This window comes from Prunus mume, linkage group LG6 (genome assembly GCF_029339155.1).
Source record: "Prunus mume cultivar Tortuosa linkage group LG6, ASM2933915v1, whole genome shotgun sequence".
Classification (NCBI taxonomy): Eukaryota; Viridiplantae; Streptophyta; class Magnoliopsida; order Rosales; family Rosaceae; genus Prunus; species Prunus mume.
The window spans coordinates 20,071,328-20,096,857 of record NC_142703.1 but is presented as its reverse complement, the minus strand read 5'-3'; the positions used below and the strand labels follow the sequence as shown (position 1 = coordinate 20,096,857).

The following is a 25,530-nucleotide window of genomic DNA, read 5'->3' as shown; positions in this document are numbered from 1 at the left end:
GTTGTTTTGCACTGGAAATCTAACTGGAAAGAATAACAATGTCTGATCCCAGTGGTTCTTCTAAAACAATCCCTACCCCAGATGCTACATCAGTTTTTGATCCATCAGAGTACAGCTTCCAAGGTGTGAGGTGAACTAAATAGATGGGGTTGTTGAGGCAAGTATGAGCTCTAGTTAGTAGATCTGCATTTTCTATGTCCAAAGAGTCCATGTTTTCAATCTCTTCTCCTAGATGATCTGCTAGGAAATCTGCTATGACTTGTCCTTTGATAGCTTTCTGAGGAACATATCTGAAAGCAAATTCTATCAAAGCCAGAGTCCATTTTCCAATTCTGCCTCTCAACATTGGCCTTGTTAACGTGTATTTGATTAAGTCTGTCTTGGCAATGATATAGATGGTGAATGGTAGCATGTAGTGTCTGAGTTTCACAGTAGTGAAGTATAAGGCTAGATAAAGCCTTTCAATTACAGAGTATTTCCTTTCTACTGTAGTTCGCTCATATAGTAAACTGCCTGTTCTTTACCTTCCTTGTTATCTTGGGCTAACAGACTCCCAATGGACACTTCTGATGTAGAAACATAGAGTTTGAGTAGTCTTCCTCTCTTTGGTGGGGACAGAACTGGTGGATTTGAGAGGTAATGCTTGATTTCCTCAAAAGCTTGTTGGTGTTGTTCTTTCCACTTGAACGTCTGATCCTGTTTCAACCTTCACAAGGAGGAGAAAGGCTGGATCTTTCTTGCAGAATTGGATATGAATCTCCTTAGAAAATTAATTTTTCCTGGGAGACTCTGCAGTTCTTTCTTGTTCCAATGTGGTAGAGGTTCTATGATGGACTTTGCTTTGTTTTTATCAATCTCTATGCCTCTTTGGGGGACCAAGAAACATAAGAAATTTCCTGCCTGAACTCTAAAGACACATTTCTTAGGATTCATTTTTAACTTATGTTGTCTCATTCTTAGGAATGCCCTCTTTAGATTTGACATATGATCTCCTTCTTCTAGGGATTTAATCACCACATCATCTATGTATACCTATAGAGAATGTCCTATCATATCATGGAAAACAGAATCCATTGCTCTTTGATAAGTGACTCCTGCATTTCTTAAGCCAAAAGGCATTATAGTATACTCAAAAGCACCTATATGTCCTAGGCACATGAAAGCTGTCTTGTGGATGTCTTCTTCTGCCACCATAATCTGATTATATCCTGCATTGCCATCCATAAAAGATAGCATTTGGTTACGAGCAGCTTTATCTACTATCATATCTGTCACTGGCATAGGATATTCATCCTTGGGAGACGCTTCATTTAGATTCCTGTAATCCACACAGATCCTAATCGCCCTTGTTTTTCTTTTCAGAACTCGCACAATATTGGCTCACCAATCAAAGCATAAATGGCCGGTCTGATGAATCCTGCTTTGAGCAATTTTTCTATCTCTTCCTTGACTTTCAGTTCTGTGTCCATAGACATCCTTCTTCTGGCCTGTTTGATTGGAAGGTAGCCTTCTTTAATTGGCAGCTTGTGTTCCACCAACTTTCTGTCTAATATAGGCATCTCATGATAATACCAAGCAAAACAATCTCTAAAATCATGCAAAAGTGTAATGATTTCACTCTTGAGTGGTTCTTCCAACAACGTACTAATGAAATTGGGTCTTGGATCTTCTTCTATCCCTAAGTTTATCTCCTGCAATGGGTCTTCTACTTCTAGTAATGAATCATCCAGTGCTGCTGGCACAAAATCTAATACTTCCTCTTGTAAACTCTCTTCTTCTTGTTCTTTCGTGCTTTCATGAGTGAATTCTGCCATATTGATGGCTGGATTCTGCATGAAGAGCTTCATTTCTTCCCAATATACCAACAATCTTTTTGTAATGGATCGGATTGTTGCAGCTCGATCCTTTTCCTGTTGATTGAGACTAAACATTAGAGTTCTAGATGTTTAGAACAAAAGGTCCATTCCAATCTTCTAGAGAACTGGCTAAACCATCTTCAATGAGTCTCTGGGCCGTGACACCATGGGGGCGACCATTCTGGTTGACTCCAAGGAAAGTGAAAGGTCCAAGGTCATCATGATAATACCTTGCCTCAAAACACATGGCAAAAGGCAGAAATGGACGTGGATCGGCCTTTACTATCTCCATGAAACCTTCTTTATTCCAAAAGGCTAATTGCTGATGTAGAATGGAAGGAACACATAGGCTTTGGTGGATCCAGTCCCTGCCAAGCAAAGCATTGTAGGTGGTAGAAGTAGTGTCTACCACAAAGAATGCAATCTTCAGCTCCTTAGTTCCAACTATGACATCCACGTCTAAGATTCCATGAGTTTTAGTGATGCCCCCTAGAAAAGTTGTTGACAGTTAAGCGTGTTGGAATTAAATCCTTCTTTATTCTGCCCATCTTGCTCAACAATCTGTAGGGTAAGAGATTAATGGTTGCACCTCCATCTACCATCACCTTGGGAATAGGAATACCCCTAAAGTTTCCTGTTATGAACAGAGGTATAAGGTGATTGGCCATCTCCTTGGTTGGTTTGGAGAAGCAAAGTCTGTTTTGCAGTTTCAGGGCTCCGCCTATCTTGGCAAAGAGTGTTTGTTGTTCCGCACATTTTCTACCTGCCAATCTGCATTCAAAACTTTCATGGGAGAAAAAGCCCTTCCAAAGTGTTTTCTTGTCCTTCCGCTCTGAACTTCTCGCAAAACGAACACAATGTTGATGCCTAGATTACCTTGCAACAGCTTTCTAATTCAACCAAAAGCCTCGTTTCCTCATCTAATTGTCCATCATATTCCATAGGTTCTTCCCCATACTCTTCGTCAGTCTTCCTGCTCTCCCGCTCGAGGAGTCCATTCAGTCATCGCAGATGGTTCATATTTCAACCTGCTCCTCTTCATATTCACTCAATCCAGTCTTCTTGTACCCTTCTACCGAATAGGTTCGGGTTCTCCTTGTATTTGTGAAGGTTCAAGCTGGTTGGTGAGGATGAGGCAAGATGGACGGAAGGTTTATTTGGAGATTCTGGCTTTATCAGCCTGTGGTTGGCAAGCTATTTGTTCTGCCAGAGGAGGTATTTCTGGTTTCTTCCCTTTTCGCAGAACTTGTCTCTAGAAGTACTTGTGTGTCATCCTTATTTTTGAGGAATTTGCAGATCAGTATTTGAACCCTCCTCTTCTCGAAGTTTTGGTTAGCTCCAGAGTTGGTCTGTCGCTTTTTCCCACGAAATACCATCTGCCTTCTAAGATAGTTGCCAAGAGCTTTTCATTCCCGGGCATCTTAATTGGTATTTCCTTTTTGGGATGCTCTGTCTGTCCGAACCACTTTGAACTCAATTTCACACTTGCACTTGCTGCATAGCACTACCCCACCAAAGATGGTTGCCCTTGGCCTTTGATTAGTTTCCTTTGTGATCGCCTGTCTCTCGCTAGAGCTAGCCCTCGCTGCTGGTTTGCTTCTCTTCTGCTCGCCAACTTAAGTTGATCATGTTGACTTGTGGCTGGGGAAAAGGATCTGTTGTGACTGATGGAGGTTTCTCCGCCAGCTTTAGCCTTCTGTTATTCCCTCCTGTATGACATACCGAAAACAACACAATTATTGGTGGAATGGTTCCAAGAGTTGTGCCACCTGCACATACTGTCGCCCTTGAGTTCTTCCGACTTAGGCAACCTGTGGGGTGTCTCTATTGCCTTATGTAGCAGCATCTCATCAAATAAGGCATCCACCTTGGTCAGATCGAAAGAATAAACCTTGTTCTTAGTTGGTTTGTTTGGAACAAACCCTCTTATGAATGGTGGCGGCTTCTGATCCTTTGGTGGCTTTGTAAGAGCCTTGTAACTAATGGGTATGTTTTAGTTTCGTCATTTCCACTACTGCAATTTCTCTTTCCTCCAAGCCTTCTGTACCTTCTTCTGATTCTACCTCAATAGATGGACTGAAGAAGAATAGGTCTTGTAGTATGTGCCTTTGGAGGAGTTCCTCTTCTGTTGTTCTTCCCTGAGCATCTCCTCATATTTAGATGCTTTGTCAGTCAGTTCTGCCAGATCTCCAAACAACATCCCATCAAATTTTTTTCTCAGAGAGATTTTGAGGGCGGCTTGAGCCATCTGGATGAAATGTCTTTCTTCCATATGGATCTGTCATTTCATTTTGAGCTTTCTAAACCTGGTTATGAAGTCTTGAGCAAGTTCATCTTCACTCTGTTTGAAGGCAGCAAGATCATTGATGGTGACTTCTGGCTGGATCATGAAATAATAATCATGGAAAACATTTTCCATTTGCTCCCAAGTCCGAATAGAATTAGCTGGTAGGCTGGTGTACTAGGTGAAAGCTTGTCCAGACTGAGAATTCCCAAAAAGCCTTAGCTTTAACAGAGGGTTATTTTCTATATATACACGTATATACATGTATATAATATATGTGTATATAGGTGTATCTGTATATTATCATACATACGTGGGTATAATACATATATATATATATAGATATTATATATGGGTATATTATAATGATAGTAATATACATGTATATACGTGTATATATGTCTATTATAATATACACATATAGTATAAATATATAACCTATATGTGTATATACGTCTGTATATGTATATTATAATGCATACATGGGTATAATTGTATTTCATAATTTAAAAATAGATACACAATAAATGTGTATAGGTACATTATTTGGAGAGGAAACATAGGTACATTGTTTTACGAAGTACATTATTAGAGAAAAAAATTGGGTACATTATTTAGAGAAAAAATCGGCTCATTTCAATAAAATATTTTTCATACAACAAATAATTAATAGTTTATCAAAATATTTTTCAACATAATTAGAATGTGCACTATTATTCATAAAAGGAAAACCACATCATTGTTTCATTAAATACACAAAAACATTAATCACATGTAGATTACTAATACGTTAATGTTGAATTTAATATTTAATTTCAAATAAGTTTCTAAATTAATTCCTACATTGATTACTTAATAGAGTAGTTTTGGATTCCAAAAAATATAATAAATAAGATTTTAAAGTAGATTAGGTAGCTTGCGATGGTTGGATCCTAACAATTGGGTTTTATTTGAAAAAATTGGGTATTTTAAATAGAAAAATAAAAGTCGAAATATAAATGTGAAGAAATAGGTATGCCTAGATACTTTACTTTTATTCTATGGATAAAGGATCTAATTGATAGAGGAAGCGTGCCGTAAAGATCAATTCGCGAGGTTTTGGTCCGATACAATAAGAAATGCAATCGTTGAGATTGAAGGAGTTAATTAAATGCAATATTTTTTTAGGAAACCATTAAATTGATAATAAAAACTTGTTTAAGAATTAGGGATTTAAACGTTTTCGTTAATAATATTTATTATCCTTTTACAACATAGCCCTTAATGAAATTTGAGATACAATTCAGAATTTTCCTTGGGAGGTATCGGGAAGGAATTGGAATGTAATAATATCGATTAGATACATTTATACAGATACAGAAGAAAAAAAAAAAAAAGGTTCTCATAAATACACAAACTTTGCGCGACGCAAAAAAACGCTCATACGCTGCACAAAACTTTGCGGGATGCAAACTTACATCGTGCAAATTAACTTTGAGCGACGCCAAGCCAACCAGCGTTGCACAATATACGCTTGAACGACAACCGGGCATCCTACGTCACACATCGTTAAAATTTTCGAGGGTTGAGGGTTTAGGGTTTAGGGTTTAGGGTTTAGGATTTAGGGATTGCACGTCAGTATGGTTTAGTGTATTCATCATGCAAGATCAATTAAATTTTCTGGAAAAAGCACGAGTGGTCAGACCCTTCATTGTCTCTCTCTCCCCCTAAACCCTAAACCCCAAATTTTGGCTTAATAACAACCTTGCGTGACAGAAAAAGACTTTAGTCGTCGCGCAAGGTGGGGACAATTTGGGCATAACACATACCTTGCGCGACGTCGTCATTTTGTTTTCGTTGCGCAAAGTCGATTAAACACTACCTTGAGCGACCATTGTTTTATTCGTCGCGCAAGATTGATTAAATTTTCTGAAAAAACACGAATGGTCAGACCCTTCACCTTCACTGTCTTTCTCTCCCCCTAAACCCTAAACCTAAACCCCAAATTTTGGCGGAATAACAACCTTGCGCGACGGTTTACTTTATTCGTCGCACAAAGTTATGAAAATTTTGGCGGACTAACTACCTTGCGATGATTTACTTTACGTCACGGACTAACTACCTTGCGAGACGGTTTACTTCATTCATCACGCAATGTTATGAAAATTTTGGCGAACTAACTACCTTGCGCGACGATTTACTTTATTCATTGCGCAATGTTATGAAAATTTGGGTGGAAAACATACCTTGCGCAACATTGTCTTTTTGTTTATGTCATGCAAGGTCGATTAAATATACCTGGCGCGACGCTTTGTTTTATTCGTCGCACAAGATCAATTAAATTTTCTGAAAAACACAAATGGTCGACCCTTCACCTCACTTTCTCTCTCTACCCTAAACCCTGACTTCCTCTCTATTCGCCCTCAACCACCTCACATCAGCCCAAGACACCGTCGGAAAAAGAATCGGGCCGCCACCACCTTTGAAGCCCAGACCTTCCCCGTCGTCACCATAACGCCTGTCGTCGGAATTGCCTCAGGTTTGACAGATTTTCGCCTACCTTATTCTCACTTCTCCTGCCACCAAACCTCACACTTGAGGTATGATTTCTGGACCATTTTTCGTGCTCTAGCTGATGGTTGGGAAGGATTTTATAAATTCCTACTTTTCATATCTCGAACTGTAACCCTAATTTTGGCCAGTTTTTGAATTTAAATTCCAACCACTTTTGACCATTTTTCAGGGTAGGTCCTAGAACAAAAGTGGCTCCAATTGATGTTTTGAATCTAGGGTAGGAACCTTAGCCCTTAATTTTTAGAATTTTCCTGTGACTGTTATCACTTTGGACACGCGTGTGGTAGCACGTGAGTTATGAGCAAGTGGGGCATTGTGTCCCAAAGTACATTTCCCTAGTTGTCATAAGCATATAGATATACTCGGATTTCAATTTGGTTACCGTTTGAGTCTCGAACAAATTTCGCCTATTGTGCGATTTCCGGGTTTGATATGTTCAGACTGTTGGATCGAACTCAAACTCACGTATGTTGTACCTTGTATTTCTAGGATCGTGTAGGATTCGACGGATCGTAGATCAGAGTCTCGGATACTCCGAAATCACAAACCCTAGGTCAAGATATGCTTTTAATTAATCAGTTAAGATTCTTAATGAAATTGTATGTGCTTAGAATTATATCTTCGTAAATTGGATTAATTTGTATGTGTATTAATGAAATTGTGCAGATGTCAAACCTTATTAGAAGTCGTAGGGCAAAGATGACTTCACAGAGTTCGCCTCCACCGACGCCATTAGCGTTATCAGTGGCGCAACCTGTTAGCACTAGGCATCGTCATCGCCCACCAAAGACCACCAACACCACATCGACAGACGCCATCAAAAGTGCGTCGGGGTCACATCCAGTACATATTTCCTTCAACTCCATTTGTTGTTGTTTTTTTTTTTGGTATTTTATAGTTGCATTTGTTATTTATTTAACGTTAATTTCAAATTTCTTTGCAGTCAAGAAGAACACCAGGGCCGACGGCTTGAAGACGGCGAAGGTCACTCGAGTGACCAACAGTGGTATCAACTTCAGATACGACGAGCGGCATCGGGCTGCACCAACGGCTGAGTTGCATAGCTCATTGGCCCACGACATTGGTCACGTCGTTCGGACCCATTGCCCGATGCAATGGAAGTCTTGGAAGGTCATGCCTGACGAGATCAAGACGGAGGTGCGCGAATAGTTATCAGTATGTATCCTACCTTTTATTTCATTTTCCTTCAAACTTTATATATTTCTATTACTTAATGTATGTAATTAATTTATTGCAGACGAACTACAACTTAGAGGACCTCGATGATAAGTCTTTGGCATACGTCAACAGACTCTTTGCTAAGAGGTACAAGCAATGGAATAGCGATTTGCACCACCATTTTCAGGCATTTGATGATTCGCAAGTCGCTCTTCAGGAGGGTTATCCGAATGAGCTCGAGGGGCGGAAGGATAGTTGGCCGTGGCTCTACGGTCATTTTCAAGAGCCCGATTATGTGATATTTTTTAATATTAATTTCAAAATTATTACATATTTCTTACTAATATTTATTTAATTTTTATATTTCATTTCGATTTGAACTAATACGTTTATTTTTTGTATAACAGAATAAAGCCAAAGTCAAGGGCAATAGGAACAAGAAGACTATTCTCCACCATTCAAGTTCTAGGCCCTTCTCATATAGGATGGAAGCATGGCGGCGGGTAATAATAAAATAATTCTATATTCAATTTTTAATATGTCATTAATATTTTTTTTTTCGTACTAACATTTTTCTTCTCTTGTTCAATTCAAGGGGGGTCCAAATTTCTGGAGATCGACGTCTTTGGCGACATTTATGTTTGACTTGGGAATGAATTGGCCGAGTCCCCTCATGTAAGTATGCTTTAATTTTAATTATTATCTTACACATTCAAGTTTCAGGGTTATTATATGAATATTTTAATTTATATTTTATATTATGTTAAACAGACGATGATGGTGGAGAGGAGCTAGTTGGTTCTTCAGGAGTCCGCCTCCCAACTTCCTCTTAATACTCCGCTCGATTCTGTGGATCCTCAACAAGATGCTGGGTTTCAGATCTTGACGAAAACGTTGGATCAAACTCTCGGGAGGAGGCCAGGGACATATTGTCAAGAGATGGTGAATGCTCGGCGGAGGGAACCTAGACCCCGTTCATCGCAGTCAAACAATGAGACTGCTTTGACAGCAAAGGTGGCCGAGCTTGGTCGATGTCGTGCTTCTAGAGTCCCTTGTGCGATTCGCATTCCACCCCGCATATTGATCCTCGTCGACCTCGAGCCCGTCCAACCCGAGCATGGCCACTGACCTGCCTGTGGACAATGTCTAGACTGCGAGCAAGATCTGCCTGACGACCAAGTAGATTTTGGAACATTGTTTGATTAGTTTTTTACTTTCATAATTATGTTTTAAACATTTCTCTTGTACTATACATTTATATTATTTTATATAATTTTTTTTCTCTTCATTACATTTTTTTATTGCAATTTCATTTTATTACCAAAAAAAAACCAAATTTATTTTCTTTTTTACAAAATAAAAAAAAACGTAAAATTAAATTTAAATAATTTATTATATTTTTGCGCGATGAAACTCTTTTCATGGCGCAAATTCACTTTTTACAAAATAAAAAAACGTAAAACTAAATTTTAAATAAATATATTTTATTCTTGCGCGACGAAGACTATCGTCTCACGAAAAAGAAATGCGCGACGACGACAATTTCATCACGCAACAAGAATCGTCGCGCAAATGTTGGAGACACGAATTGCTTGACGAATACAAATCGTCGCACAAATAGTTGCGACACGAACTGCGCAACGAATATAATCCGTCTCGTCGTGTACTCGCAACGAACATGCTTTTGTTGCGCAAAGGTTTGTGAGATGGACAATTGTGTCATCCCTAAACCTTTTGTGCAATGAAGGTTAATCGTCGCGTGGATTTTCTGTCACGCTGAAATTTGCGCGACTAAAAATAACTTTGCGCGACGAAATGCTCTTCATCGCGCAAATGATAAAATGTAGTAGTGTTTGGTTTTAACAGATTGGTCAAGACTCAACATTTCATTTTTAACTAGTGGGGCTGTAGGTAAGGTTTTTATTCATTTATTGTTTATTTATTAATTTTGTTAGAGTTTTGGCAGGAAAAGGAATTTTATTTCAACAAAAACGGTAGAGTTTGACTTTTAAAAAACTTCAATGAAACCTGTGTTTCATTAAACAAAACTAAAGGATGACGTCGTTTGTGAAAAAGAAAATTAAGGTATAGAGTTATCTTCTTCCTTCGTGAACCATCGCCTCAGCTTCCATTAGAGGCACCTCTGCAACACATCGTGCACCTCACATCACCTTGGACCATGCTAGTATGTGTAACTTGCCAAACGATTGGCTCCTTGAGGCGATTTCCAAACCCCTTACATAATGCTTTAAAACCTTTGGCGCTAGCTCTGAGGAGCAAATCTAGCACCTCCATGCCTTTTTTCCTACAAGAGGAGGTGCATGTGCACCTCTTTGCGCCTCTGTAGGTCCGTCACTGGATGGCTACAAATGCATTTCAATCATTGTAGGCCTTTAGATAGCTAGGCATCAAATTGTCCCACAAATCTTAATTCTCAATAAAAATTAAAAAATGAGGAATGCTAGCAATCTTCTCTTCTAACCTTCTCTTTTGGAACTTCTCCATTTTCCTAATGACATGTGGCACTTCTCTAACTTTCTCTTTTAGACCTTCTCCTTTAGTAATATATCCAGAAAGAGATTCATTATCATTCATTCGAGTATATTCAAAATCATGCCTAAGACCTTGAAGTTTCACAAATCTTTACTTGCTTATCACCAACAAATTCTTGTTTCAGAATGTCCCACGTAGCCTTTACATTTTCCTGGGTTGCCATTCTCGGAAAAATCTGGTCTGAAACAGCACCTTGGATGATGCCCAGTGCTCACGCCTAAGACCTTGAAGTTTCACAGATCTTTACTTGCTTATCACCAACAAATTCTTGTTTCAGAATGTCCCACGTAGCCTTTACATTTTCCTGGGTTGCCATTCTCGGAAAAATCTGGTCTGAAACAGCACCTTGGATGATGCCCAGTGCTCTAGCATCCTTAACCACATGCTCAGGCATCAACTTCCTCTCCGCCTCTGTGAGTTCCTCCTCCTTCTTCACCGAAGTTTTGTACCCATTTTCCACAAGATCCCACAGCTCGTGCGAACGGAAAATGGTCTTCATTTTGATTTCCATAAATCAAAATTCTCGCCATTGAAGATTGGCGCTCTGAGTTCTCCTCCTCCAGATCCAGCCATGTTAGACTCGATCGCCGATATGAACTGGGATCACTGCAATGAGCTTTTGCTGTGAATCTGAGCCCACCCTAACCAACACGATGCCCAGAAATTCAAACCGAACCTGGCTCTAAGGCCATGTTAGAGAAATCAAATCTAGCAAGTATGGAAGAGAATCACAGGAATGATCAGAGAATCTTTACTTCTATATTTTCTGTTGTATATTGAGCACTCTGGATCTAAGCATATGAGCTCACTCATGCACACAGTACAAAACTGTTGGAGAAGAGAGAGAGATAGACACAATTCTAAACTCAATCTCAACCATCCACTACATACCCTTAGATTAGGACACTTGTCCATTGCCAAGCCCTATGAGACTTAACCAACTGAGACAATTCAAATATTTATAACTCAGCCTATGAGCTGAGGCCCAACCCACAAAGCAAACTACCAATCAGTTCACTAATTTATACACTAACAAATACAAGCTACACAAAACTTGCAGTATAAAATCGTCAAAAATATTCCAAAAATCAAATACAATAGAAACTCATTTAAGAAAACTACTTTGGATTTCAGGTACGAACAGCCATTTCCTAAGAAACCATAAACCTGTGACCAGCGTGCCCTAAAGAACCAAAGAATGAACAAATAATCAAGAGTACAAGTGTGCTAATCGTGGGATACGAATCAAAAGTCAATAATACTAATAAGAATCAACGAAGGCAGTGCATGCAATCTCTAATACTCCTTGAAGTTCTCCAGCGACTTATGGAAGTCGTCGGCTGTACATCGAAGCACAAGAGGCCCTTCAATCTTTGGATCCAACACATTGGTTTGGGACTTCTCGAGGAGTTTTTGGAAAGCTGGACGCGAGAGATACTTCAGAGGAACTTTGTATCTCTTTCCTTCGACGTACACGGGTATATAACCCTTCGGAGCTACTCCATGCTTCTTAGAGTGTGATTTGCATAACTTCTTGACGAAAAACATGAGGTTTTCTTTGACGAGACTTGCAGGATTCATGGTATATATAGGTATGATCAATCGAAATATTATGGGATTTGATAATGAAAGAAGGTAGGTTTTCTACAGAGACCGACTGAGAATTTGGAAGAAATGAGAGTAAGGGCAAGAATATATACTGAGTGGTGTCGGTTTCCAAATGGGATTGGTATTGGAAGAGTTTGAGTGTAGCTTACGTTTTAAGCTAGGGTTTGGGGTAGCTTCAGGCTACTGTCGCATGCTATCAATGAATTAAGCAAGTTAAGTGTTTGGCAGACCAGCTGGATTTGTGTAAACCCAAAAATGGTTATTAGCCATTTGATTGAATCAACCGAAATGGATCTAATGGTTAAAATGAAACATATCTGTTTGGTTTGTACATGTTTAACATATTTTTGTGAATATTTTTGTAATAAAAGTTTAATTAAATTGTCTGGAGAATACAAATGCTACAAATTTTAAAGGTTTTTTTTTTTTCTGTCCAATCTCACCAGACATTGAAATAAATAAAATAAACAAATTTATTTTCCCTGTTCAAACTTATTTTGTCTCGCCTGCAACAATATTTAGCTTTCGTGGTTTAAGTTTGTTGACTAGGATCCAACAAAGCAAGTTTATTTATTTATTCAAGTGATATTCTATTTTAATTTAATTTAAACTACGGAGAGTGGGTTTTGAACTCGAATACAAAATGGGGAGCACATCCGCTCTAACCAACTTGGCTAAGTCCATGTATGCAACAAAGCAAGTTTTCTTAACAACCTTGACACATTTATGTCGGATCATGTATTTTTTGGATCATAAAATACCCCCTAATTACAATATGGCGTGCTATTAGGTTTGAATTACCTTTGCTTATTTTTTTTAAAATTATTATTATTGAATTTATTTTCCAATAGATTAATCAAATTTAATGCCAATTAGTATATGATTGATTAGGTTTTTTTATAAAATAAAATAAATAAAATTGATATCTACGTATATGTATGCATTCATATTGTTGCTAGCATCCGTGGCACGCGCAATTATTACTAAAATCGGGGCACGCGTTTCGTGCATGCTAATTGTCATTTTTTTCTCTTCTTTTCTAAGTTCATTTCAGAAACTTACATAGTTTGTTCTTTTTTTAATTCCATATTATCCTTATCTAATAAATTGCTTTCTTTTTAACCTTTTTATTAGTTAAGTAATTTCTTGGATTTTAAATGGTTGACCAAACTCTCCTTCTTCCTTAGCTTCCTCCCCACCCCTGTCGTGGCTGAGTGGCCAAATCATCATCTTCACTCATTTTGGTTTTTTTAAAAAAATCAAGTGAATCAAGAACTAATCTTGAATACAAAAATTAACTGTACACCAAAGAATGAACAAATAATCAAGAACTAGTCCGAAAATCTTCAACCAAGGCAGTGCATGCAATATATATCTAGTATTCCTTGAAGATCTTCAGCAACTGATCGAAGGTGTTAGTATTACATGAAAGCACAAAAGGCCCTTCAATCTTTGGATCGAACACATCGGCTTGGGACTTCTCGATGAGTTCTTGGACGGTTGGATGGGAGATATACTTCAAAGGAAGACAGTATCTCTTTCGTTCTTTTCCTTTTCCGACGTACACGGGTATATAACCTTTCGGAACTACTCCATGCTTCTTCGAGTGTGATTTGCATAACTTCTTGATGAAAAACATGAGTTTTTCTTTGACAAGACTTGCAGGATTCATGGTGGTAGGTATTTACTTCTCTTAGATTCGGTGATGATCAATCAAAGAAAACAAGGGTTTTTCTACAGAGGCGGGTATTGTTAAAAGAGACCCAGTGAGAGGCAAGAATATATACTGAATGGTGGCGGTTTCCAAATATTAGCCCACATGGAATGGGATTGGTATTGGAAACTTGTAGAATTTGAGTGTAGCTTACGTTTTAAGCTAGGGTTTTGGATTTGTATTAACGCCAAAATGGTTATTAGCCATTTGATTGAATCAACCGAACTGGATTGAACGGTTTAAAATGAAACATATATTGGGTTTGTAAACTCTGTACACTTTTACAGACATTTTGACACACTTTATTGATCATTGGATTAAAGCATATTAAATGGTTGAGATTGTATCATTTCTTGCACTGCAAGACAACTCATACGAGAGTATGATCCCCAAAGTTAATCATGTCACTAATTTTATTAGATATGACATCCCAAATGTACCTTCTTTTGTTTGTGTTGGGTTAGTCTTACAAAGCTGTATAATTAAGAAGAATATAAGAAATTAAGAAATTAATTAATATTGTTTTGTGATAATATACAGAAATGGCAGTGGTAGAAGGAAGAGGATGCAAGCAGCCGAGCAACTCGTTCACAACTCCACCGCACAACCCACCTACACCCAGAATATAACAAGAAATGCAAAGGAGAGAACGCAAAGATGGTTTGCCGTGGTGATGGGCCCAAGGGCAAAAAGTGATGAGCTTTTTGCCTCTAATAATAAGCTTATATAGAGAACTTTCATTGAGAGATCTTTCAAATAAACTTATTTAATGGACACCTTTGTAGGGCCCACTCCATATTGTATTTCACTAATTCAAACTATCTATGTTTTAGATAATCATTCAAAGATTATCTCTACAAAAAATCACTTGAATCCAATATTATTTGACCACTCAATTGAATTATTAAAATTTTATTACTTTTTTGAAGCACCATGTTCATTAATATTATAGGATACAATTGGATGTCAAAACAGTTTCCGACTTTGTCTAATTTTTTGCAAGAATGATCTATGAATGTAGACTTAAAAAATAAGATGGTTTGGATTGTTAAAAAAAAATTCGTAGGGAACCCTAAAGGTGTCCCTCAAATAAAATTATTTGAATGATCCCCTCAATGGAAGAGAACTATTCAACGATCCAAGCCTTCTATTTTTCAAGTCTTCATTCATAAATCATCCTTGCAAAAAATCAGACAAATTGAAAATCATTAAGGCATCAAATTGAGACCAACAAAATCAATGAACACGGTGCTTCAAGAAAGTACTTAAATTTCAATAATTTAATTTAATGGTCATTCAAGTGATTTTTTGTAGAGATAATCTTTGAATGAATATCTATAAAATAGATGGTTTGGATGAAATACAATGCGGAGTGAGCCCTACCTATAAGGATGTTTCTTAAATAAACTTATTTAAGAATCCCTCAACGAAAGCTCGTGAATGCGCAACATAGTTACATGGCTATGTGTTCAGTGAAGTTATTAGTTTGTTGTGCTCTTCTTGTTGTGTAGGTTCGATTCCCACTTAATTAGTATTTGTGACTCAATCACCTGACAGATAAAATTATATTTAGAAGCAAACTGTAATGATAACATCTAATTGTTTGAACATTGATGTTTTAATCAACACCATATCTACAATTCTCATACAACTTGGCTCCTGACTGCCCTTAAAATATTGCAAATAATAAGTGTAATAAACATTATGAGTGTTTTTTATTATTATTATACACAAACGATATTCTAATCTAAACTGCAGAGTAGGGGATTCAAACTCAGTAGAGTTGGGAGAATACACTTTATTCAACTTAGATAAGCCCATATTTACAAAGGCATTACAAAGTGTTATATCAAAGTGAAGATAAGAGTAGACATGGTCTTATTAGCTGAATTGACTAGTGCGGATGTGCTTCTCACTCTGCAGCCGAGTTCGAATCTCCCTCCCTATAGCTTAGATTAGTTTAAAGTAGATTATCGCTTGTATAAAGAGAAAAAGTAAAGATTTTTTTTTTTTTTTGGCTTGCAAGATGCATTGTCAATCCTTAGATAATTTAGATGGCTTTCAATGCATCGATCTAATGGTTAGAAATGTGTCATAAATATGTGTTAAAAAATGTGTTTCTTATACACATATATGTTTCATTTTAAACTACTGTTCGATCCATCTCTTTTGTTTCAATCAAATGGCTAATAGCCATTCCAGCTTAATACAAATCCAGATAAGCCAAGATTTAGTTCCTGGTCATATTATTATTAAAAAAATAATAATAGCAAGCTATGTAATTTTTTGAAAAAAGAAGAGAAAAAAGACAAAAGCCAATCGGCATGTGCGGATTAATCTATTGGAAAAGAAAAGCCAAATTTATAAAATAAAAAAACCTAATCAATCTAATTGGATTAATCTATTGGAAAAGACCAAAGGTAATTCAAACCAAATTATATATATAAATTTATAAAATAAAATCCAAACCTAGGTCTTCATTCATAGAATCTAATTGGATCGTTTCGACATATTATGTCTATTGGAAAATAAAAACAATAACCAAAGGTAATTCAAACGCAAATTATATATATATATATATATATATATCAAGCTTGTTGATAAAACTTGTTTTATTGGATCCTAGTCAATGAACTTAAGCCACGAAAGCTAAATATTGTTGCTAGCGGCAAGAGACAAAATAAGTTTGAAGGGGAAAAGATCATTTTTTTTCAATGTCGGGTGAGATTGGACGGGAAAAAAAAAACTTTAAAATTTGTAGCATTTGTATTCTCCAGACAATTAAGTTTTTATTACAAAAATATTCACTATACGATCTCAGCCATGGAATATGATTTAATCCAATTGATTAACAAGGTCTGCCGAAAACTTAACTTGGTTAACTAATTGATACATAGCATGCGAGAGTAGCCTGAAGCTACCTATAACCCTAGCTTAAAACGTAAGCTACACGCAAACTCTCCAAGTTTCCAAAACTCAATATATATATTCTCGCCCTAAACTCTCATTTCTTCCAAACTCTCATTTGGTCTCTTTTACGCGGTACAAGCCTCTGTAGAAGAGCTTCCTTCTTTCATTATCAAATCCCATAATATTTTGATTAATCATATACCTACCATGAATCCTGCAAGTCTCGTCAAAGAAAAACTCATGTTTTTCATCAACAAGTTATGCAAATCACACTCTAAGAAGCATGGAGTAGTTCCGAAAGGTCATATACCCGTGTACGTCGAAGGAAAGAGATACAAAGTTCCTCTGAAGTATCTCTCGCGTCCAGCTTTCCAAAAACTCATCGAGAAGTCCCAAACCGATGTGTTGGATCCAAAGATTGAAGGGCCTCTTGTGCTTCGATGTACAGCCGAAGACTTCCATAAGTCGCTGGAGAATTTCAAGGAGTATTAGAGATTACATGCACTGCTTTCGTTGATTATTATTAATATTATTGACTTTTGATTCGTATCCGACGACTAGCACACTTGTACTCTTGATTATTTGTTCATTATTCTTTGGTTCTTTTTAATTTTTAATTTGTATTTATTCAAGATTAGTTCTTGATTCACGTGTATGGAAGTTCTAATATCCGTAAAGTCTTATATTTGTGAGATGGTTGATTGAAAGTTAAACGTAATATTTTTCACGTATTGGTTGTACCATCCTCTTTTATTGAGGGATCCCTCAAATATTTTTTTCCAATGATCCGAACCATCTATATTTTAGGTCTTCATTGATAAATCGAAAACCGTTTAGACATCTAATTGTGTCATATAAAATTAATGAATACAATGCTTCAAGAAAGTACTAAAATTTCAATAATTTAATTGAGTAGTCAAATTATATCGGATTTAATTGATTTTTTGCAAAGATGATATTCGAATGAATATCTATAAAATAGACGGTTTGGGTTAATGAAATACATTGTATGGTGACAAGGGTGTCTTTCAAATAAGTTATTTGAGGAATCCCTCAACCGAAGCTTACTGTTGGTTGTAATAATGTTTGAAGTAAATTTTTTGCTAATTTCTGTTTTAATATATAAAATTATAAAATTATATTATCTTTAGTTTAAAATAAATATGAAATTGAATAATATATGATGATTTTATCTTAAAATTAATATACACTAGTGTAGCAAAATAAAATAATGAAGTGGAGCGAAAAAACTGAATTTTTAAAAAATAAAAATAAAAATAAAAAAAATAAAAATCATACCAACAAAAAAAAAAGCAATCAAACCAATACACTGGGTAGAAAATGCAAATGAAAATGTGATGTTTTCAGTTTTTGTACATGAACTTGATTTTGTTTTCAAAAAACGCATTTTAGTGAAAATAAAAATGACATACGAACACATTTTTAGTAGAAAATAAAAACGGTGCCTTGAAAACGTTACCAAACGGCCCTTAAATTTTTCTTCAAAACACAATCATAAATGGTTTTAGTTCTCCCAAAAGCTTTTTTAAATGGTTTTGGCTCTTCCGTTTCTTTGTACTAAAACTCAATTCAAGGTCGAATTCCCCTCCTCACACAATTAAAGGAAAAAAAAGGGAGAAAGCGAAAAGTCGACTCTCCAGTCCTAGTGAATCTTACTCATTAAGGCACTGTACGGACACAAATCTTTATTTGGTTCACAAGGGGTCTTTCTTTCTCCAAGACTTTCAAATTCCAATCCCAGAGGACAGAGAAGCTGAAACTCAAGATGGGTTTTGTGGGTCTTCTTGGAATTTCTCTTCTTCAATGCTTTGATGTTCTTGCATGGTATGCTCTCTCTGACTCTGAGCATTAAGTTGAGCAAATTTTCTCAGAATACGATAAGTTTTCATGCTGTTTGTGATTTACTTTGTAGGCCTTTCCTTGCTTTGGTCTATCCTCTGTAAGCCTCTCTTCCACACATACATATCTAGCTCTTCTGATGATGAGATACTCTGTAAAAAGTTCTATTTTTTATATGTGTATCTTTATAATTATTTTGATCATGATGATATGATGAGGATAATAATAATGTGACCTTTGATTTAAAGATTTTGAAATGGGGTTTTTCCGTAGGCTTAAGGCTGTATTGTTCATGTTGATACAATGATGATGGTGTATTCGTTGATGATTGTTTTCCTTTTTGACAGATGTTGTTCCATTAAGGCGATTGAAACGAATTCCATTACGGATAATCAGAAGTTGAATACTTATTGGGTTGTCTTCTCATTGATTTTGCTCTTTCAAAATACTTTCTTGAAGCTCCTAGAATGGTAATTCTCCTGTTTTATTTAATTCCATAAATTGCTCTTTTTGTTTGCCAAGTACATAAGAGAAATCAAAATTTGAACGATTGATATTGTAGGAAAGAGAATCAGTTCAATTTTCAGCCAAATTTTCTTATTTTTAGTTGTAATAGTTCCACAGACGATGTGAAGAAACCATGCTCTGTTTAGATGCGGATGAAGACATGCCTAAAAGTATAGCATTATTTCAAATTTTCTTTTCATTGCTTTTTTCTAATTCATTTCAAAATATCAGATACATGTAATTTGTCATTCAGCTTCAGATTGTATTTGTTCCACCAAATCTCACATATCACTCATGTTTTTCAGAAAAATATGTCTGTAAGGAAACTTCGTTTCGTATCCTTCTCTTTTTAAACTTTTCTTCCACTTGTGTGTTCAGAATTATAGAAATTTAAAATCTACCTAGTTAAACATCAGTTGAAGTCCTTCTGGATAAAATGCTGAAATTCGTTACAGCTTTTCAATATGCTATTATAATGAGGCTATTTCGTTACAATGTTGGTTTCATCTATTTATGTTTCCTATTTGCGAATTCTGGACATGTCAGGCTACCACTGTGGCCATACATTAGGATAATGATTGTCTTCTGGTTGGTGATGCCGCATTTTGATGGTGCCTTTTATGTCTATAAACACGTTGTCTGTCCATGCCTCACCATGGACTCCCAAATTGTTACCAACTGGTTCAACGAGCGAAGGAAGGAGTTGCTGTTTTGTGCTGATGGGGAGAGATATGTAAGGGAGAATGTACCTGAAGCTTTGGAAACTATTGCTTGCAAGGTAAGTAGGTAAAATTTGGTGAAGAAAGATATTAAATATCGGATACTATGATGATGTTAGTTGAACTAATGCTTCAGCCGTAAAGAGTGGAAACAATTGAGCAACAATTTTCTTTTTGAAGCTCATTTTCATTGCATTTGTAGGTTAGTCAGGCGGAGCCTAATCTCACTGGGACTGAAAACAGCAAATATACTTCTAGGGAGACTAAAGAAAAAGCCATGGAGGTCGCAGCTGATAGAGAAGTTCTGAACACTCCACCTTCAAAGAAATCCCAGAATGAATGGACTTGTGCCATCAGTCAGGTAACCACACAAAGTGGTACAACTGTTAATTCCCAGCTAGACTGTCAAAAGCATAAGGCTGCATATGACGCACTAAAATTAAAGAGCGAGGCAGAGCCCACACTCACTCAGATTGAAAACAGTACATTTGCAGCCATGGAGGCTAAAGTAAAGACTATGGATGTCGCAACGGGTAGAGAAGTTCTTGAGTCTTCAGTAGAAGTCCAAAAAGAATTGACTCGTGCTCTGTGTGAGGTAACGACTCCAAGTGAAGCAACTTTGGATCCGGAATTGGAAGAGAGGAAACCTAAGGTTATTATTAATGAAATAGTGCAAGGCCATGAAAATACTATTCCAGCTTCAGTTACGAAAACTTCTGATGAATCTAAAGAGAAGCCAGCGGAGGGTGTATCCGGCGATGGACTCAAAAGGAACATTATTATAAATTTTAAGGAAAACGTGCAAGGCCAGCAACAGAACCCAAATATAGTTTTAAGGATGAAGGGTTCTCGTCTGTGGTGTAATATTTGTCTTGTGGGCTGCGGTGGTAAGATTGACTTGATGTCTCATCTCAATGGAAGGAAGCATAAGGAAAATGTGCAAGAACTACAACAACAAAATGCAAATGAGGCTCCAAGGAAGAATGATTCAGCTCTATGGTGCAATATTTGTCATGTGCGCTGCTCTGAGATTAACATGGCATCCCATCTCAATGGAAGGAGGCACAAGGAAAATGTGCAAGAACCGCAGAATCCAAGGAAGAATGAGCCACCTCTATGGTGCAAAATTTGTAGCGTAGGCTGCTCTGGTAAGATTCACTTGGCATCTCATCTTAATGGGAAGAAGCATAAGGACAAAGTGCAGGAACAACAGCAGAATGCAGATAGAGTGCAATGGAAGAACGATCCCCCTCTATGGTGCAAAGTTTGTGATGTAAGCTGCTATACTGAGTTTGACATGGCATCTCATCTTAGTCGAAGGAAGCACTGGGAGCGTTTATCAACTAGAATGCAGATTGTGGAGAGATAGAGTTGGTAGTTCACATAACTCACCAAGATCCTATTTTGAGAGATGTGTGCTTGTGTTTCTTTCTGCTCTGTCTTTCTCTTTGTAGGAAACTTGAAGGACATTGCTTGGACCTAGAGAAGCGTTTTTCTGTCACAAAAAAAGAAAATGGCTGGGTTCTCTCTGTGTTTTGTAGGGGTGGGAATTTGTATCAATGGGTCGTGTTCTTGTCATGTTAAGCTATGACGAGTTTAACCAAATCATGTTAGCGGTTTATAAAACGAGTAACATGGCACAATTTGTGTAATGCACTAATAATTGTGTTATGCTAATCGCATGAGATGACTGAACCTTTTAACCTGTTTAGTAAACAAACAAGGTAAGCCTTATGAAGAAAATAAATGAACAAGTTATTTAAGATTACACGATCTACTCAATCGCAAAGGGTTTGAAGCTCATGTAGTTAAGAGCAGTTACTTATGCACCCGAGATTCTGTGTTCAAATTCCCAATCCCCAATATTGCGTATCTCAAAAAACTCGGTTATACTAAATCAAATCACTTAACCTCTTTTTTTAATACAAGCGATAGTCTAAACTACAAGAAGCTGGGTTTTTTATACACACACTACAAGGGTGTCATGGAATTTAAACCTTTGACTCGGCTTCTTAGACAGTTCACATAACCTAAATGCAGAGGAGGGTTATTTCGTGAGTATTGTGCTTTGTGCTTATATCATTTCACTAGCATGGCAATTTCATAATTAAATGAAACCAGGAGGGTTATTTGTCACTAGCAAGCACCGTACAAATTACAATTGCTGAAGGCGACTGCAAGACCCTCCAGTCCCTAGAGTGAAACTTGGGTTTTGAGGTTTAAGGTTTAAGGTTTTTAAGTTCCCCACTGTACGGACACAAAGTCTCTCTTCGTCAAGTCTTTCAAACTCCAATCCCGCCGGTGGACAGAGAGACCAAACAGAAACGCTGAAGCCCAAGATGGGCTTTGTGCTTCTTGAATTTGCGCTTCAATGCTTTACTCTACTTGCATGGTATGCTTTTTTTTCTTTTTCTTTCGTTCTTTTTATTATAAAATATATATATGTATTTATTTATTTATTTATACGAGAATGAGTTGAGTTAAGTTGAGCTGAGCCAATTTTCTCACAATTAATGTTAACATTGGGGAACATTAATTGCATATTGCTCTTTTTGGTCTCTAACCAAATGGAAGAAATTAAAATTCTGAACCGCGAATATTGTAGGAAACAGAAACTCAACTGAACTTGCAGCCAAATTTTTTTGAAATCCTTTCTGGAATGTGGATCTAAAGTTGTTTATTTTCCCCCAGAATTTTCTCAATTGATTTGGTCATCCATGTCTCTTTTTATTTCTTAGTACGTACATTTTGTTAGAGTTTTGAATAGGTTGAGAGAGAAGAAAGAATGCAGAGATAAGAGAGAGCAGAGAATGAATCAATTCGTATGTATTTTTTCTATTGCACTGTTCTGTCTTACTAAATGAGCACACTATCTGTGAGCTATATGTCTAGCTGGATACAATTACATCACTTTGTATCTCAGCCCTTCATCTATAACTGCTTAATAAAAACATTACACGTGGCTTATAAGCCTTTTACTACTAAAGCCTAACACCAGTCATTTTTATTGACTAAGAGAATACACCATTAGCTGACCAGGCTTAATTCCATTTCCTATCAGCTCACTACTTACATTTCAACACTCCCCTTTAAGTTGTGAGCGGATTTCACACCAAGCTTCTCTCTAAGATAGCTGAACCGATCCTTGGGCAAAGCCTTTGTAAAGATATCTGCTAGCTGCTCATTCGTAGGACAATAGATCAAATCCATAGTTCCTTCTTGCAAAGCATCTTTAATAAAATGATACCTCCGATCAATATGCTTGGATTTCTGATGGAAAACAGGATTCCTTGTAATGGCAATAGCTGAAATGTTGTCACAGTGGAGAGGTGTAGCTTCTGTTTGAAGTTCTCCAAAGTCTTCTAGGACAAATCTCAACCAAATAGCTTGTGTTGTTGCTTCAGAGGCACTGATGTATTCAACTTCTGCAGTAGAGAGTGCAACACAATTTTGCTTGACTGAGGCCCAAGCAAACACTCCACTCCCAAAAGAAAAAGCGTATCTAGATGTGCTCTTGCTATCATCCATTGAGCCACTCCAATCGCTGTCACAATAGCCAATTAGAACTGCCCCTTTTCCTTTCACATACTCCAGACCATAATCCAAGGTTCCTTTTACATATCTAAGGACACGTTTTGCTGTTCCAAGGTGTTTGCTAGTGGGACAATGCATAAACCTTGCAAGCAGACTAGCTGCAAACATAATGTCAGTCTAGTAGCTGTGAGATACAGCAGACTCCCAACAATCCTTCTATATTGCTCTTCACTTGCCAAACCACTCCCATCATCCTTACTTAGTTTCTCCGAGGTAACTAGTGGAATAGACACCGGTTTACACTCACTCAAACCAAATCTGTTTAACAGAGTTGTTGCATATTTCTTCTGATGAATGAATATGCTTGTTGGTGTTTGAATGGCTCCCATTCCCAAGAAGTGATGCAAGAGCCCCAGATCATTCATTTCATATTTCTCCTTCATGTCCTTCTTGAAGTCTTCTAACATCTCTCGATCATTTCCAGTGTAGACAATATCATCTACATAAATGGATACTATCAATATGCTTGCTTCACCTCTTGCTTTGACATAAAGAGTAGCTTCACTTTGGCTCTTTGTGAAACCACACTCAGCAAAATAACCATCAATTTCACTATACCAAGCTCTTGGAGCCTGTTTCAAGCCATAGAGAGCTTTGTGCAGCTTGTAAACCTTGCTTTCACTCCCCTTCATCACAAATCCCTCTGGCTGATCTACATACACTTCTTCCTCTAAGACACCATTTAGAAAGGCTGACTTGACATCTAATTGATACAGCTGCCAACCTTTCTGAGCTGCAAGTGCGATTAGAGTCCGGATTGTGTCTAATTTAGCCACTGGTGTGAATGTTTCATTGTAGTCCACCCCTGGTTTTTGTGAGTATCCTTTAGCCACCAATCTTGCCTTATTCTTCTGTACTGAACCGTCCAGATTTAGCTTAGTTTTAAACACCCATTTAACCCCAATCACTGGTTTATCCATAGGTCTGTCAACAAGCTCCCATGTATCATTCTTTTCTATCATGTTCAACTCATCTTTCATTGCCTTCATCCATGACTCATCCGTCACAGCTTCTTCAAACTTCTCAGGCTCCATTGTGCACAGATTGCATTGTGCCAAAATGTCATCCAACTTCCTCCATTTCAAAGGAGTGTGATCAAAGTTATGAGTGTCTTCCAATTTGCTGCTTGCCTTGCTTGATCCTCTATAAGAAACTAAGTCTAAAGGTCTGAAACCAGAATTTCTATTTCCTGCAGGTGTCTCAAACATTTCCACTGGAGTATTCCTAGGCTGCACTTCTTCATTCACCATTATCACAGAATTTTCAGTTGCTTCCTTCCAATTCCAGGTTGCTCCTTCATCAAAAACAATATCTCTTGACAATATAAGTTTTCTAGTGGCAGGGTCAAACACTCTATAGCCCTTCTCACATGTTTCATATCCAACAAACACTCCCCTTGTGCTTTTGGCATCCAACTTCTGTCTACTTTCTTCTGGTTTATGCACAAAACACACACTGCCAAATACCTTCAAATGAGCAACACCTGGTTTTCTTGTACTATACGCTTCAAAAGGAGTCTTGTCTCTAAGAGCCTTGGTAGGACACCTGTTCAGAATGTACACTGCAGTGTGTACAGCTTCTGCCCATAAGTAATAAGGCAGCCCCTTCTCATGAAGCATAGCCTTAGCCATCTCCACCACTATCCTATTCTTCCTTTCTACCACTCCATTCTGCTGGGGTGTGTAAGCCATGGTGAACTGTCTTTGAATTCCTCCATCTTCACACAGTTTATTGAATTCACAAGATGTGAACTCACCCTCTCTATCACTTCGAACACATTTCACTTTGTAACTACTCTGCAACTCCACCATAGACTTGAATTTTCAAAAACAATTTAATGCATCCGACTTGTATCTCAAGAAGTAGACCCAAGTCATCCTTGTAAAATCGTCTATGAGCAACATAAAATATTTATTACCTGCCAGGGACTCAGTTTGCATTGGTCCACACAAGTCCATGTGAATTAGCTCAAGGGGTGTACTTGCCCTCCATGCTTGGTTCTTAGGAAACCATTCTCTATGTTGTTTCCCAAACTGACAGCCTTCACAGACTCCATCTACAGCTTCCAGATGTGGCAGACCATGCACCATCTCATTTTCCTTGAGCTGGTTCAGCCCTTTTAAATGTAAATGCCCCATTCTCATATGCCAAATCCAAGTAAAGTTAGACACACCAGCTCTTAATGCAACATAG

General features: G+C 37.3%; 2 protein-coding genes and 1 pseudogene across 3 annotated transcripts; 2 read left to right on the top strand and 1 right to left on the bottom strand.

Annotated features, from left to right (window-relative positions):
- Nucleotides 1-7,668: 7,668 nt before the first annotated feature.
- LOC148916384 (uncharacterized) lies at nucleotides 7,669-9,000 on the top strand (annotated as a pseudogene).
- A 4,408-nt stretch (nucleotides 9,001-13,408) lies between these two features.
- LOC148916383 (auxin-responsive protein SAUR19-like) lies at nucleotides 13,409-13,705 on the bottom strand. Its single transcript, XM_089055118.1, has one exon. It carries the CDS (start codon nucleotides 13,703-13,705, stop codon nucleotides 13,409-13,411), a length of 297 nt encoding a protein of 98 aa, XP_088911244.1.
- A 4,580-nt stretch (nucleotides 13,706-18,285) lies between these two features.
- LOC107880103 (uncharacterized) lies at nucleotides 18,286-21,466 on the top strand. 2 transcript variants are annotated; one of them, XM_008238872.3, is made up of 5 exons: nucleotides 18,286-18,502; nucleotides 18,591-18,617; nucleotides 18,865-18,987; nucleotides 19,571-19,802; nucleotides 19,946-21,466. In XM_008238872.3, exons 1-5 carry the CDS (start codon nucleotides 18,444-18,446, stop codon nucleotides 21,110-21,112), a joined length of 1,608 nt encoding a protein of 535 aa, XP_008237094.3. In that variant the 5' UTR covers nucleotides 18,286-18,443; the 3' UTR covers nucleotides 21,113-21,466. The 2 variants fall into 2 exon arrangements, with proteins under 2 accessions (XP_008237094.3, XP_088911329.1); XM_089055203.1 differs by lacking the exon at nucleotides 18,591-18,617 and having other exon boundaries at nucleotides 18,290-18,502.
- Nucleotides 21,467-25,530: the final 4,064 nt, after the last annotated feature.

Coding starts and splice junctions, on each gene's coding strand:
- LOC148916383 (XM_089055118.1), bottom strand. CDS start 13,705: ATGAATCCTGCAAGTCTTGTCAAAGAAAAACTCATGTTTTTCATCAAG.
- LOC107880103 (XM_008238872.3), top strand. CDS start 18,444: ATGGGTTTTGTGGGTCTTCTTGGAATTTCTCTTCTTCAATGCTTTGAT. Junction 18,503..18,590: donor TGCTTTGATGTTCTTGCATG/GTATGCTCTCTC, acceptor TTTACTTTGTAG/GCCTTTCCTTGCTTTGGTCT. Junction 19,803..19,945: donor TGGAAACTATTGCTTGCAAG/GTAAGTAGGTAA, acceptor TTGCATTTGTAG/GTTAGTCAGGCGGAGCCTAA.